The 16,364-nt window shown below is 32.1% G+C and overlaps 1 protein-coding gene across 15 annotated transcripts in view; it reads right to left on the reverse strand.

Annotated features, from left to right (window-relative positions):
- LOC145284913 (E3 ubiquitin ligase Rnf157-like) overlaps positions 1-16,364 on the reverse strand; it is a 156,232-nt gene that overhangs the window by 39,151 nt on the left and 100,717 nt on the right. For 8 of the 15 annotated variants that reach the window (XM_080134003.1, XM_080134005.1, XM_080134007.1 and 5 more), the window contains one exon: positions 12,646-12,852. In XM_080134003.1, the coding sequence (XP_079990129.1) occupies positions 12,646-12,852 (207 nt within the window). Of the gene's footprint in view, positions 1-5,235; positions 5,287-12,645; positions 12,853-16,364 lie in introns of all 15 variants that reach the window. The other 7 variants (XM_080134001.1, XM_080134006.1, XM_080134004.1 and 4 more) reach the window with 1 other exon arrangement.

Consider the following 16,364-nt stretch of genomic DNA (forward strand, 5'->3'; position numbering starts at 1 on the left):
GAACATAAATTTATTGAGTACTTCATAATTGAAATCAAACATTTCTTAACCTTATTTTGAACTAAGATTTCATAATCACAACATTCATGTATTGTTTAGCAAGATTTTAGGTAAATTCTCATGTTCTTTAGTGTTTTCATAAGTACATTCAAAATCTTTGGTAATTTAACATTTCCATAAGTAGTAGATGAATCCTCTCTCAAAAGAGAAAGGAAGTGTAACCAGTCTGTTTTTAGTTACAGGAGGAATCCAGTGTCACCTTTATAATTAATACCAGCTATCAGGTTGGCAAGAAAGATCTTGCGGTTTTAAACTTTTACATTTAAACGAACATATCTTGGCTCAAACAAAATTTATTGATCGAAATAAGCACCATCAGAATCAACACACTTTTGCCAACGCGAAACAAATGCATTTATGCCAGTAACGTAAAAATCTTGTGTTCTGGTAGTGGTAAGTAGGGCTGTGATAACAGCATATTCTTTTCATTGTTTTGACTCTTGAGTATATATCCGTTAATATAGACGGATGTGGTTCTCGGTTGATTAAGTGTGTCTGTGTTGGATATATACCTGAGAGTCAAAAGAATGAAAAGAATATTCTGTTCTCACAGCCCTAATGATGATATCGCTTAGGTTTTTGAAGCATTTCTTGCACAGAAAGTTGTCGAGATGCTTGAAAAAGCGATAATCGGTAGGTGAGAAGCCTGGAGAGTATGGCAGATAAGGCAGTTTCATAGCCCAATTCGTTCAACTTCTGCAAGTTCAGTTTAGCAATGTGCAGTCAGGCATTGTCATGGAGGAAAATTGGGCCTTTTCTGTTACCTAATGCTGGATGTTGTTGTCGAAGTTTTTGATGCATTTCATCCATTTATTGATAGTACTTCTACACCGTAATGGTTTCACCTGCATTTAAAAAGCTGTAATGGATGAGACCGGTTGCAGACCACAAAAAAATAAATCAGCATGACCTTCTTTTGGTACAACTCTGGCTTTGGGAAGTGTCTTGGAGCTTCGTCGGCATCTAGCCACCGAGTTGAGCATTGCCAGTTGTCGTAAAGAACCCACTTTTCATTGCAGGTCACAACCTGGTCGGAAAATGAGTCATTTCTATTGTGTAAAAAAAGGAAGATGATATTTCATAATGGCGTTTCGTTGGCGTTCAATTTGTGAGGCACCCATTTATGAAGTTTTTGTCTTTCCAATCTCTCAAGTGGTTGGAAATTGTCGTATACATTACATCTAATTCAGAAGCAAGTTCTTGAGCAGTTGTGCATGGATTGGTTTTGACTAAGGCTCTTAATTGATCGTTGTCAATATCTGATGGCCAACCACTACACTCATCATCTTCAAGACTCATTGCTGCCACAAAATTTCTTAAACCACCATTGTGCTGTGCATTCAGTAGTACTTCCTGGGCCAAACGCTTCATTGATATTGTGGAATTAAAATAAAAAAATTGTGCAAATTTTGCTTTTTTTTTTTTTTGCATTTTGTATTCAACATTCTGAAAAAAAAAAAAAAAAAAAAAAAAAAAAAAAAGAAGACAATTGTTTTAAACGATTGTAATTTAAACAATTAAATAGAGTGAAAAACGATTTACAAAATAAAGGTATCATAAAAACTAATTTCAAAATACATCAAGAACTTTCTTGTTCACTTAATACAAACACTTGATTGATGATACCATGAAACTGCAGTAAAATGTTAAAACTAAGTGCATTTTGTTAATCATTTACCATTAATAATTAATTAGTATATCTAGATGATTATGTTAAAGAAAACCATTTCCTTTTGACTTCTGCTTTCTATCTAATGGAAGTTTTGCCAACTCTTGCCAGTGTATACAGAGGGAAAGTCCCTTTTTTATTTCGGTTTACATGAAAAATACTTCTTTTTAGATTAAAAATTTTTTTTCATGTGGAAATTTTTAGTTTTAAAATTAAACTGGAATTACCTAAGTGTTAATCAAAATGGACTTTTCCTCTGTATACATTGACAAAACTTGACAAGACTTGCACTAAATAAAAAAGCAGAAGTCAAAAGGAAACAGTTTTATTCAATGTAACCATCCAGGTATTACAAAAACTCTATAAATTTTGGTTGTACCCATACAAAGTAGATGATGAAACAGATAGGAATGACTGTGCATACTGAATGAACTTACTAAAGAATGAGGTCATCAATAAAACAGAATTGAGGATGGGGTAGCCATGAACAGTGGATGATGTCACACATTTATGATGTTATCTATCGGACCAAAGAGAGGTGCTGGGGAGACTGACATTTTATCTAGACAACCTTATGATAAAAAGATGAACTATCTAGACGTATCCATAAAGTGTAATTTCTGTTTATTTACAAGACCCGCATAAACCAATATACAAGTTGTCTCAAGATTAACTATCCATTTTGAAATATAAATTAGCATCAGAATAAACGGTTAATTTTGGGACACCCAGTATATATATTCAAAAACTACATTACCGGCAATATTTAGAGAAATGCATTTCATCGCAATATAACTGGGGTCTGTATTTGCATTTGACATGAGTAAAAAGAAAATATATTTTACTTTATTGTATTTACAATTTGATTTTTATGAAAATTTCAAGGAGTCCAGTGCCTGGAGCAGAAGTGTACAAAGGTCCTCATTTGTTTCATAGAAATCCTGTGTATGTTTCAAGGGAGTCAAATGACAGTAAGTTAATATTAAAGCAGAAGTACATCTGTACTGAGTTTACTGCTTTTTATTTGTCTTAAAAACATTGTAGTGTGAGTTTGTATGGGTTATTCGGAAAAGATATTGTATGCTAATTATTTAGTACTTATTTGTGAAACAATGAAAAAGGCCTATTTGACCTGGAGGAATGCTATGGAAAGTACACATCTGAAAATGAAGTGATGAGCAGTTGTAGTGTTGGATAACCTTCGAAAAGGATAATTTGCGTTATTCATTTGGCCACGCACACTGATCACCGATACATGCCAATCGAGATTCTACTCGACAATCAATTCAGCAGGAACTGGGACATTTTTATGACCTTTTTTATCTGGCAGGCTAAGGCATTCTTTCTGGGTAGTCCTAAGAGGTCCACCCTCCAAAGTCTTGCCTCCTGAACTTTGGATAGAGCCATTTTATTACTGTCTGAAGTGCCTTGACAGGAGAATGTTGATGGAGCTGCCTAGACAATTTTTAAAAGGCCAGAGTGCTCTCCCTTTAAGAATACTGGCTTGATTCTCCCCACTTCTGACCATGTGTAACATCTTCCTGCAGAGGGGGGGGGAGAGAGTAAATAACAGCCTCCCAAAAGTTCAGTTTATGAAGGGAGTTTCAAAATAACTATTACAATAGTTAATAGTTGTCAATATATTTTTTTTAATCTCTACATCTAGAGTGACAGACTGGTTGAATTGTGGACCTCACCAACTTACTGATTGAAAATGTGTTGCAACAGAGCACCCCAAATCAATGAATCTTTAAAAAATAGAATATATGTTAATGAGTTAATGAAATTGTGTGCATTGTGTCATTTATTGGAGATATCAAAAATGTCAGAAAAATCAAAACAAATTTTAAGGGGAATGAAAAGAAAATGAAATGGTTTACTTTTACAAACATCAAAAGTAAAAATAGAGTTCATCATTCAGAAATCCACATGACAAAAAAAATTTTTTTAAAATGACAAAATAATTTAACAAAAAAAAAAAAACACATTGATAAATTTTCATGCAAAGAAAATGGTTTTATTAAATATAAAACTATTAAATAAGTGTATTTGATATTAGAAAATTAATATTGGTTGTTTTTTATATTTATAATTGGTTTATCTAATGTATTCATTTGGTTGTGAGGTCTTCTCTGAATTGTACAAATATATTGAAAACCAATTTGAAGCTAGAGAGATTGCATGATATATATATATATATATATATATATATATATATGTGCATACAATTTTTTATATGCATAAAAGTTATCAAAAAAAAAAAAAAAAAAAAAAAAATGAAAGGTTTTTAAAATTAAAAATTGTGTAAAAAATGAAAATATATGTAAATAAAAATATGCCCCATCAAAAGGTGCGCCTTAATCTAAGCCTTTGCATGCAAGAAGAAAACCTACCACTTAAATTAATTTGAATACAATGGCAACATTCCTACTCTGTGACTATTATTAAAAAAAAAAAAAAAATTAACGCGCACACACACACATTATATATATATATAAATAAAATTGCATCACAAGGCGTGTTTGTGGATGCAGATGAATCTCACTTAAAACTTTATATGTTGTTAATAAAAAAAATGAATACCTGCTGTATTAACTGGAAAGGTCCTATTATGGGCTGTGAAATTTTTGTAATATTGTTTTTTTTTTATGCACTCATGGAGCCCAAGGTTGTGCAAATTATAATTTGATGAACAGTTATATCCTTATATACCGATACCGAGTGCTGAAACAATTGTACACAATGTTGCGACCAATAAAATAAAAACTTTCTGAAAATTAGTAAATTCGTGTATCTATCCCTATTAAATGTGGTATCTTTAAAGAAAGTGTGTGTATATATATATATATATATATATATATATATATGAGAAAGATAATTGATGGTGGCTTAGTTATTAAAGATGCAGTGATTTCTAATCAAGGTTTCAGAGTGAAATTGAATACACTGAAAATGTCTGCTAGCCTTCAGACGGAATCAAGTGATTTTATTGTAGGACTTTATTTCCAGGACATTGAAATTAATATCATTTCGAAGTTAAAATTCTGGTATTGTGATAATCCTAAAAACAAACACAGAAACAAATCAAGAAAATCATGCCAACATCAAAAGATGTTTAAAAAAAATTTAATTTTCAAAATTTTTAGATTCATGAGGAAAACAACATTAAGGAGAAAATATTTTTTGATGTCTCTGCAATTGAAATGAATAAAAGATGCATTATAAGAAACACACATTCTCATATGACGATACGAAAACATGACAAAATGTCAATCTGTTATCTATGCTGTACTCAACACAACAACTTGGGATTTTAGCGCTAGAAACAGATTCTTGAAAGAGATGAAAGTTTATAAAATATGAAAAAAAAAGCTATTCACAAATACATCATGTCAACCAAATACAACACAAAACAAATGCTAAAGAAATAAGCAGAGAAAATAGTTTTACATTAGACCAAATACAGAGTGAATCTTAAAAAAAACAAAACAAAAAACTATAGCTACCTTTGAGCAGAGGCGGACATTGACCACAATCTCGTAGTCATTGAATGTAAACTATAATTTAAGAAAAAACAATACGTGTATGTACGTGTGTGGGGGTGTACATATGTAAGTACATAATAGATATGTTTGGGTAGCATTTATTTCTTCAAACTACTTGGTTAAATTGTACTACCAAATTATCTTTATATTTTGAAGTTGATACCTTCAAGTTGTCTAATGAATGTTTAGATTTCAGGCTGAAGCTGGCTGATGAACTTACCATATTCGTTAGCACTATTGGTTTGTTCTGGAATCATTAAGATTGGGTATCAAGAAAAGAATTTATAAAGGTTGTAGTCATAGAAGAATGTAAGAAAAAATCTGTTCATGCATTAAAAGTAGTTTTATGCTGTTTTCATTAAAGATTAATTTATATTAATAAATATTAAATAAGGAATCATTTCGAGATAAAATTTGGTGTTCATTGTTAGATAAATATGACATCAGGCCAAATTCAGTTGCCATTTTGTTTTGCTTTGGTTTCTTCACATAAACACTTTTCAACCATGCTTTTCTCAATTTTACAAGCATAATACTAACTGGATTTTAAATGGAAATAATTCCTCATTCAACAAAAACATAAAACCATTTTTTTTTGTGTTCTTCCATGACAGTCTTTACAAACTGCCGTAAAGACTAAACTCTTAAATGTTTTAATGAAACTTTGGCGAGACATTTGAGATTAACAGTTGTATTAATAGAGCATTAAATACTAGAGATATTTTAAGATGTTTTCACTGTTTAGGAAATCAATTTTATCAGTGGCTGCTTTGTTTATATGTAAGACATCTCTTATTTATAGTTTTAATATGGCTGCATTATCTACAAGTATTTTTCAGAATTTAGATCAACTGCAGGAACGTTTAATTTTTTTATTGTTGATATTTATTGCTTGATATCCAATCCTCAATGGAGCTGAAAGTACTAGGGTCCCCAACAGCTATGGCAAGTTCATCAGCCAGTTTTAGCCTGAAATCCCAACATTCGTTGCGCAATTTGAAAGAATCAAATAGAAAATATGCAGATGTGTCTGCACCGTTTAACCATCTGTGAGAAAGTGTGTGAGATAGACAAAGAGAGAGAGAGACAAAAAGAGAGAGAGAGACAAAGAGAGAGAGAGAGACAAAGAGAGAGAGAGAGACAAAGAGAGAGAGAGAGACAAAGAGAGAGAGAGAGACAAAGACAGAGCAAAGAGCATAATAATAAAGAATAAGTTCAGAAAATCCAAATGATTTATTCCATCCTGGATATTCTTCAGCATCGAAGAGCAAATGATGCTTGAACATTTCATATTTCATTGTTTACTTTTCGACCAATTCATTCTAGAGGGAATGATCTGAAGCAAGTCAATGTAAAAATCTTTCACTGTTTCTAAACTTTTTGTTTTGATCCTTTTTAACTTGCCGGATATCATATTGATTTTATGTTTCTCTACATATGTACATGTGTATCATTTGAGTAGATAACAAATATTGCAAGATTCAGACATGATCTGTAAACATTTCTAATTCATGTAAATCTGAACCCTAACAACTAAGTTTTCATTTAGATGATAAAATCATTTATATTTTTTTTTTTTTTTTTTTTTTTTAGAAAAATCTATATTTTGCGATAAAAACAATAGAAAAGACAAAAAGGTTGAGATTAAAAATTACAAAATTGAAAAACTGAATATTTTATTAAATGACGAATAGAATAAAAAAAAATAGCAGAATTAAACAAATAATTACAAAAGAGAAAAAATATAAAAAGATGTGAAAAAAAAAATAAAATGAAATCATTTGTGACAGCAGGAAAGTTCAATTTTGGAACTGCAACAAATATGAAAGTTGAAAATTAAAAAACAATATTTTTTTGTCAAAACTTTTCAATTGAAAGTGAAGGAAGAAGTTATATAAAAAATATTGTGACATTAGGTGAATAAACATTGTTCTAATGTGAACATCATAAAAAAGCAAGTAGGTTTATATTTGTCATTTAATAAATTAATTGGCACTGGTGTATTAAAGTAGTATAAAATTTCTGACCTTGAAAAAAATTATGTGACATTTTTGTAGATGGTGCAATCTCAGAAAATGTAACCTTGTCTGAATTTCCGAGGTGATATTTTATCAATAAAAATAATAGATAAAAAAAAAACCAGGAAACAATTAAATCCAAATTAAAATGGACAAACAAAATAAAATCTTTTTCTCTTCATATTATGTTGAAGCACAAATGTATTAAGTAAATTCATTGAAAAATAATTTTAATATTTCAAGTGATATCAAATTTTTTAAATTGTTGTTCATTGTAGATTTTAATATAAAAGTTTTTGAAGTAAAATTATAATTAAAAATCTGTTTTTAAAGCGTTCATTAAAAAACATTTTATTAAAAACATTTTATTTTTTGTAATAAATTTATTTCTTAAAAATTTAATTATTTTCAGTTTTTTTTTTTTTTTTTTAAATTGCCTTCTTGCTATGCTAATTTTTTGAATTTTTTTATTTTTTTACATGGGGGTGTCACCACTTATCAAGGCCTAGGAGCCACTCGGGGATAAGGGTTATTGTGTGTACAGTAACCAATGGGATAGTATCATAGTAATAGTATTGGGGATTTGATAAGGTGTCATTACTTAAGGGGGCAGTTCATCAGGAATTCGTTTGTGTTGGACTTAAAGACATCCAAGTTGAATTTGGGGTTCGGAGGGGGGCAGGCAAGTGGCAGAGAGTTCCACAGCCGTGCAGTTCTAAGAAAGAAGCTTTGTTCATGGAATCTATGTTTTGATTTAGGCACGGATAAAGAGTGGGGAAAATTATTGACAGTAGTTTCAGCTAGTCGGGTGTTTTTTGTGAAAGATTGGCGAGGGGGGACCAGAGAATGGAGCACTTGCCATGGAAATAATGATAAAACAAAGACAGGCTCGCAACGTCTCTTCTTTGGGAGAGAGTTTGCAGGGAAGAGAAAAGAGCATCACCCACCAAGCCACGAAGTCTATTTTGTACTCTGTCAAGGCAGGATGGGCTGTTTTTAGCAGCTCCTGCCCAGATGTGGCAGCAGTACTCCATCCTTGGATGTACTTAGCTTTTATACAGATAGAGAATTGTATCATTAGCGAGATATCTTCTGGAGTGGTAGAAGGATCTCACCATTTTCCCAGCGCCCTTGACCACAGACTTGATGTATGTGTTCCATTTCAGATTAGGAGTAAAGGTCAAACCCAGAAGCTTATCAAAACATGGGGCCTCCCCTAGACGAGAGCCATTCATTTAAATTGATGCCAGATGGGGATCAGAGCATTTATGATGTAATGATAGGAGCTTGGTCTTAGATGCATTAAAAGGTAACCTCTTCCCGCACAGAACCACGCGCTCAAGATCTGAGGAGAGAGAATCAGAGAGAACTTTGTCATTTGCGGCCTTTGAAGTGTTGCCATAGATAGTCGTGTCATCAGCATAGATGTCAACGAATGATTTTAGTATGTGTTTTGGGAGATCATCCATGTAGATTAAGAAGAGAGTTGGGCCCAGGATGGACCCCTGAGGGACTCCAGCATTAATACTGTGGGCCCCTGATTTCTGCCCATCAACCACTACTCTTATGAGCCTATCAGAGAGAAATGATTTAATAATATAGAAAACATTTCCAGTTATACCGTAGCTGGAAATCTTGTGAAGTAGGCCCTTATACCATACCTTATCGAAGGCCTTTGATATGTCAAGAGCAATTGCCCTAGAAAGGAAGCCTTTGTCGAGAGATCTGCTAATTCTATGTGATATAACTGTTAGCACGTCTGCTGTAGATCTAGCAGAACGGAAACCATATTCCGTGTCACTAAGAAGGTTATTTCTGCTGAGGTGGTTGACTACTTCTATTTAATATGGATTCCAGCAACTTACTCATGACACTCAGGAGACTTATTGGTCTGTACTGAGAAGGAGATGACTTATCACCTGAATTCTTAAATACAGGGCATACTGATGAGGTTTTCCAGGGTGTTGGAAAGCACTTCTTATGTCAACGCTTAAACAGTTTCGTAAGTATGAGGGCAAGTTCTGGTTGTAGCGTTTTTAACACTATAACTGGAATACCGTTAGGGCCAGTTGCTTTACCGGAATCAAGGTTCTTGATTAGCTTGGCAACCTCACGCACAGATATTTGTATGTTACCTAGCGTGTTGTGTGTTGTAGGAGGAAATACGGGGAGTTGATGGCCTTCGTCGCATAGGGTAGAATTTGCTGCAAAGTTCTTGGCAAATAGTTTGGCCCTGTCAGATGCTGACGAGATGACCTCTGGACCATTGATAATGGTTGGGATAGAACACACGCTTCTGTTCAGGATCCTATTTGCTATTTGCCAGAACTGGTGGGAACCAAGCCACTGCTCAGCTACTTTGGATATAATAGACTAAGCATAAAGCTCTCTTGCATTTTTTATTACTCTTTTGCAGTGGTTGCTGGCGGTCCTGAAAGCAGCTTTAGTCTCAATGCATCTATTACGTTGGTAACTATGGAAAAAGTGATTTCTGTGTACAATGGCAGCAGCACATTCAAGGGAGAACCATGGCTGGCTGTTAGGTTTTTGTTGGAATTTTTTGGATGGTATGAATTTGGTTTATGCCTACAATTAACCATTCGGTCAGGTCTGATACTATAGAGGACACATCCTTTTTAAACATGGAATGGAGAGGTAAATCAGATATGAATGTACGGAAGCTATCCCAGTCAGCCATAGAGTATCGGTATACAGTACGATGGAGTGGTACGTTTGTAGACTTGTTATATTTCATTTTTATCTTAACTGATACAACGGAGTGGTCGGAGGATCCCAGAGGAGATATTCTGATTTATAAATTATTTTATTTTGTTTGTCCAACATAATTTGGATTTAATCAATTTCTGTTGTTAAAATCTATTGATAATATAGCACTTGGCAATTTCAGACAAGGTCACATTTCTTTTGAGACTACAGCCTACAAAAATATCATGTAACCTAAATTTTTCAAGGCCAGAAATTTGGGATTGTTTAAATACACCAGTACCAATTAAACTTTTATATTCTTTCTGGAATAAAGAGTCAAGAAAAGAGATGTCAGTAGGGAATGTTAGCAGTGCAATCTGCAAAGATTAATAATGTACTATGTCCAATTGGATGAAAATCACTTGGACTAAATTTACAGAACTCAAATTTCATATAACAAACAAGTGATTAATGCTTAGTGTTTGTGACATTGACGTCTTCATTTAATACATAATGGAAATTTTATCGTTACGTTCAACAAATTTTATTCCGTTACACGAGATTAAGAGTTCTAAAAGAAATTTAATAAAAAAAGAGAAACTAAGGTAAACTGGTATAAAATTTTATCAAAAAGAAAAATAGAAAAGGAAAGAATGATAGAAAAAGAAATGTATAGTTCGACTGGGCTGCAAAATCAGTCCCTCTGGCGGTTCTTAAGAACTCTTAACAATTATAATTTAAAAAAAAAAAAAAAAAAAAAAAATTTGGCGTAGTTGGAACACGTCAACACTTCTTACCCTTTTTTGTGTTATTCAATGCATAAATCATTAGCAGTTTCCAATTGACTTTATCTGACTTCTCACCACTAGAAATAAATCGATAGAGGATCCGTTACCAAAATTTATTTCTTTTACTTTGCTTTTTTTTCATGGCATATCAACCCTTTCTTGGGTTATTTAACATCAAATTAATATTCATCCAGAAATAACGTATAGATACTATTTTATTGAATAAAATAGTATTTCAAACTGTTGTCATGGGAAATTGAAAACAGACTGTTTTGCTTGTTTCTCGAATTTATTTTATCTGATTTCGATTCCTTCCAGATTTTGTTTGGTAAGTTTAATAATCTCGATGGTTAATATTACTTTCTTCTTGTATTTCAAACGTCGCAACACTACTCTGGTGTAATTCAGTTCGACGCAACACCGCTTTGGTGCTTTTAGTATCCTACCAGTCTCTGGTGTTTTTTTTTTTTTTTTTCTTTTTCTTCCCCAGCTTCTGCTGGTTTCACTCTTTTTAAAATGGCGTGCTCAATGTTTTAGCCAATGGAATCCTGCGTGACACAGCGAGAAGTATTAGCACCAGATACACCGAGAGAGGGGAGGGAGAAAAGAAGGGGAGAAAGAGAAAATACACCAATTAGAGAGGGTAAAGGAAGGGGATGGAGAGAGTAGAAAGACTAATAGCGGGGGAAAAAAGGAAGGGGAGGTAAATAGAGAAAAAGGAAAATAAAATTTTTATACTCAAGCAATGCCAAGTACCACTGCTCGTTTCATATATTAAGAAAATCTTGTTTTCATGTTTAACTTCAAAAAGTAACATTCATTACTGCTTACTGTAATATGATTGTATCATCTTAAGTTTTCGAAAATGAATCTTAAGCAACTTTATTAAACAAGATATGCATTCAATAAAAAAAAAAAAAATGAAAAAAAATGTTAAAAATAAAATTGGAAATGTCATAATTGGAAAATCATTTATCAATTAAAATAACTTGTAATCTAGACAAGAATAAAAAAACTGAAATCTATTCACGCTATTTGCCATCTTGGTGAACTCTTTCTTGGTGTCTTTTCATTATTTGAGATTTTAGACAAATTTCCTTTGATGGACAGATACAAGTTGTAATAGACAGTGGCATCCTTATTTTAAACTCGCTACATTACAATATAATCCATAGTAAGAGGAAGGTAAGATGTATTCATACCTTTTCTAAGGTAAATATGTGTGTAACGTAGTTGTTACATGTAAACACTCGGAACCCACATGCTGTATGCAGACAGTCGCAAGGAAACAAAAACAATAAATTCAACTCTTTTTTTCAGTGAAACAGACATTTATTTACAGGTACTTCAAAGAATAATGCCTTGTCTCATTCAAAAGTTTTCTTGTACTCTGCTTAACAAGACTGCTGTGTCGAACACATGGTACTTTGCTTTTGTTCAGCCATGTTTAGGACATATCTTTTCCTGTCGCGCTCAGGACACGTGTGTGATATGTCTTTCTGTCCTCTATACTATCAAGGGTATTATAATATTTTTCTTTCCTTTTTCCTTGCCACCATGTCACCTTGCAAACAGCTTGGTATTTGCATATGTTGGCTGCTGCTGCTGTTGTGGTGGTGGCGGCTACTATTGCAGCCATACATGCGTCTGATCACTATTACCATTAATATAAACAAATTTCATATTTTGAAAAGAGATTAAAAAAATAAAAAAATTTAAAAAAGTTTTTGTGCTTTATATATTGTCTGTTCCATTCTTGAAAATGATGTTAATATTAAAAGAAAACCAAAGTAAAAAGGACAAAAGAAAAGGGAATAAGAAAAAAAAAAAGGAAAGAAAAACTTCCATCGTCTACTTACACAGCCTCCACATCGCTGCCTGAGTTCTTCTCATTTTCTTTGTTGCCTTGACTACCAACAATCTGCTCAGACATGACAACTTCTGGCGTTGTCGGTTGAGTACTTTTAGCAATAATGGCTTCATTCGTCTTGTTTTCTTTATCTACCAAATCATCGTTTAGGGTTTGGACTTGCTGTCGAGTGCCTGTCACTTCATTGGTTTGTCGGCTGCAATCGAGACAAAAACGCTGTTTCTTAAGATGTTTCTATTCAACAACGTATGTGAACGATCAAAGGAAATGAAAATGTTATTCTACTAAAATTAGCAATACACATGAAAAAAATTTAAATGGCTTAAAATATTTCAATATTGGTATATATAGAAAGAGCTTGATAAGCTAAGAAAGAATCTTTTTAAATTTTTTTAAATATAATTAAAATCAAGAAAGTTATGACTATTTTATGCCCTGCATGTTTGGATATTTTCCCCTCTTTAAGATCATATGCGTTTTGTCACATTTTTTGCACTACTTTCTCAGTAAAAATGCTATATCTTTATTAAAACACAAGACTAAGCAATGAAATTTGCCATATAAGTGTATTTTGTGCAAGGAATCTGAATATGCTACTGAAAATCTCCAGAAATGAATGGTTTCCAAATAATCTGCAGTAAATGCACATAAATATGCTGTGATTGCTTTAAAATGCCATGTCTCCATTAAAAGAAAAGAAGTTAGAGAACTCAAAGTTTAGTTGTAATGCATTTTATGTGCCAAAAACTGAAATCGAAATCTAGGATTGGTTAAAATGAACATATTGCAATATTTCTTTGGTATTATTGTAGATTAATACCTTTTGTTACCCCTCCCCATCTGACCACCTCTCCAAAATATGTGATTCTACCTTTATAGACAATTGCATGTGAACAACTTGAAAAACTTTAATAAAAAGATAAACAAAAATTATTTTAGAATTTAATGTAAAATGATTTCCCATTTTGAATCATTCGAGCGTTTTAGGGCAGTTACCCTCCCCCCTTTTTCCTATGATAGATAAATCCTGGGTATTTTTTGTTTGTTTGTTTGTTTTCTAAAAGGCGATTATGCGTGGTTTTAAGGTGGGGAGGTTGGCACTCTGACTTTGGGTTTATTATGGGGCTAAGGAAAATTATGTGTGAACATCCTGAAGACTTGATAGAAACAAAGCAAAAACAATTTTAGAATTTAGAGTGGGGGTTGGTTTCACATAAATGTAAAATAATTCACAATTTCAAAATGATCCTAGCATTTTAGGACAATTGACCAATTTATTTATTTTTTTTTTTGGAGATTAATCATGTGCACTTTTCTTTAAACGTTTTTTATGCTATTTATTTATTTATTTTATGCTTATATGAGCTCACAGAGGAAGTTTGTTTAGTGGGGAGCTCTGCCACTTGTACTTAGCGTTATTGTTAAGGCTAAAGGTTTTAGGAGGAGGCTTGCCACTCGTACCTAGGATTAGACATAAAATTAAGCAAGTTTCTTTTTTTTAAAGAAGGTGTTCAATACCCACTGTGAAATTTTACAAGAATTATGACAGACAAAAATAAATGTTATTTAAAAAAGTGACGTCCCTCTAACAGAAAACATGATGCTTGGAAAAATATCAAGTATTTAAATTCTATTTAAATATAAAAAAGAAACAAGTTTTTGCTAAAGCTGACAAATTGTTAAAAATTTTGAATTAATGTTATTTTTAATTACATTTCATGTCTTTTTCTACCGTTGTTATTTTTTAACCGAGCACCTCCTACAAATATTTGAATACTGATTATTTTTTTATTTTTTTTTTTAATAATCGGGTAGATTAGTTTCCATTCAATAATAATTCACTGAAAACATTTTTAAGGGACGAAAATTAGAAATATGTTACCGTTCGTACACGTGAACCAAAACAATCATATTTCACATTTTCACTTGTTAAAATATTTTAAAATTTACTACTACCCGATTTTTTTAAATATTTGTATGGTTGATAACAAAATAGCTCTAACTAAACATGTAAGAATTTTTATTTATAACCAGATTTTCAATTAAAAAAAAAAAAAAAAAAGAAAAAATCGATTTGAAATAAAAATAAACAAAAACAAAACGTCTATTTATGCCATGCTATCACTGCTGTTGCTACTATCACTAATACTACAGAAGTTTTGATTCAAATTCATAACGATTTTTTCGGATATTATGTTTTTTAAATTGCTACGTACCACTAGAGAAGACACTGTCCAATCATCTTTTTAACGAATAAACATAGTAAAAAGATTTTTTATTTAATAGTGAGTGTACAAAGAAAATTTTTTTCAAAATTTTCCATACTCGTCATTTTGAAATCATTTTTAACAACAAAAAAACGAGTGGTCAAATGAATTTCAGACACTCAAAATTATTAAAAATGACATCTCTTTTGGCTAATTCCCAAATTTCATTAAAAAATTCTTAACAGAAACACGGTATGAATGTTTACAAATACGGGGGTGAGGTCGTTACAAAATCTTACCGAAAATGCTGTTTTATGCTGTTCACATTTTTATCACTTTATTTGCTTAAAACTCTAAAAATATATAATGTATGTTATTTACTGATTCATTTGAAAGTATATTAATTTCTGAACAAAACGGTTGTATTTTAAAGACAAAGTGCTTTGGTTTTTAAAATATGACTATTTTAGCGGAAACCCCTTGAAATCTGTGATTATCCAAAGCGTTTTAATGGCCATGTGTATTGCTACTAAAATTCTTCTGATGAGGTGGTTTGTTAGATTGGTTGCTTGTCACCATGCACATTTCACCTGTAGTACATGAATAGGTGTATCAGAATTTTTGACACCCCTAACACGAAATGGCGAATAAAATATAAAAAATTCGTAATTTCTTTTAAAAGTGGGTTGTTTATTTTCTTTATGGATTATACTTCCAAAATAAACTATTAAAGTTGTATAAAAAGTAATAGAAATATTTTTTTATTTAAAAAAAAAAAAATAATGAAATTAATTGAATTTTACAAGTTCAGTATTTTTCAATTTTTAAACTTTAAAAATCTATCAAACTTTTTCTATTGATTCTATTTTTACGATATTTTCAGGGTCAATGTGAAATTTTATGATCTTTCCAATAAACCGATTATAATATTTCAGACAAGCGTTTTTTTTTTATTTAATTCACGCCCCCCTATTTTGAAATGTCTACTTAAAAAGTAAATAATTGATTTACTCAAAGTTTTATATATCACAAATTGAAGATAAAAGATCAATAAATAATATATTCAAATTTAAAACAAAAAAAGAAGGGAAAGAGAAAGAAAGGGGGAGGAAGGGAAAGAGAAAGGGGGAGGAAGGGAAAAAGAAAGGGGGAGGAAGGGAAAAAGAAAGGGGGAGGAAAGGAAAAAGAAAGAAAGGGGGAGGAAAGGAAAAAGAAAGAAAGGGGGAGGAAAGGAAAAAGAAAGAAAGGGGGAGGAAAGGAAAAAGAAAGAAAGGGGGAGGAAAGGAAAAAGAAAGAAAGGGGGAGGAAAGGAAAAAGAAAGAAAGGGGGAGGAAAGGAAAAAGAAAGAAAGGGGGAGGAAAGGAAAAAGAAAGAAAGGGGGAGGAAAGGAAAAAGAAAGAAAGGGGGAGGAAAGGAAAAAGAAAGAAAGGGGGAGGAAAGGAAAAAGAAAGAAAGGGGGAGGAAAGGAAAAAGAAAGAAAGGGGGAGGAAAGGAAAAAGAA

Source organism: Euprymna scolopes, chromosome 9 (genome assembly GCF_053919585.1).
Source record: "Euprymna scolopes isolate OS-2025 chromosome 9, ASM5391958v1, whole genome shotgun sequence".
Taxonomy (NCBI): Eukaryota; Metazoa; Mollusca; class Cephalopoda; order Sepiida; family Sepiolidae; genus Euprymna; species Euprymna scolopes.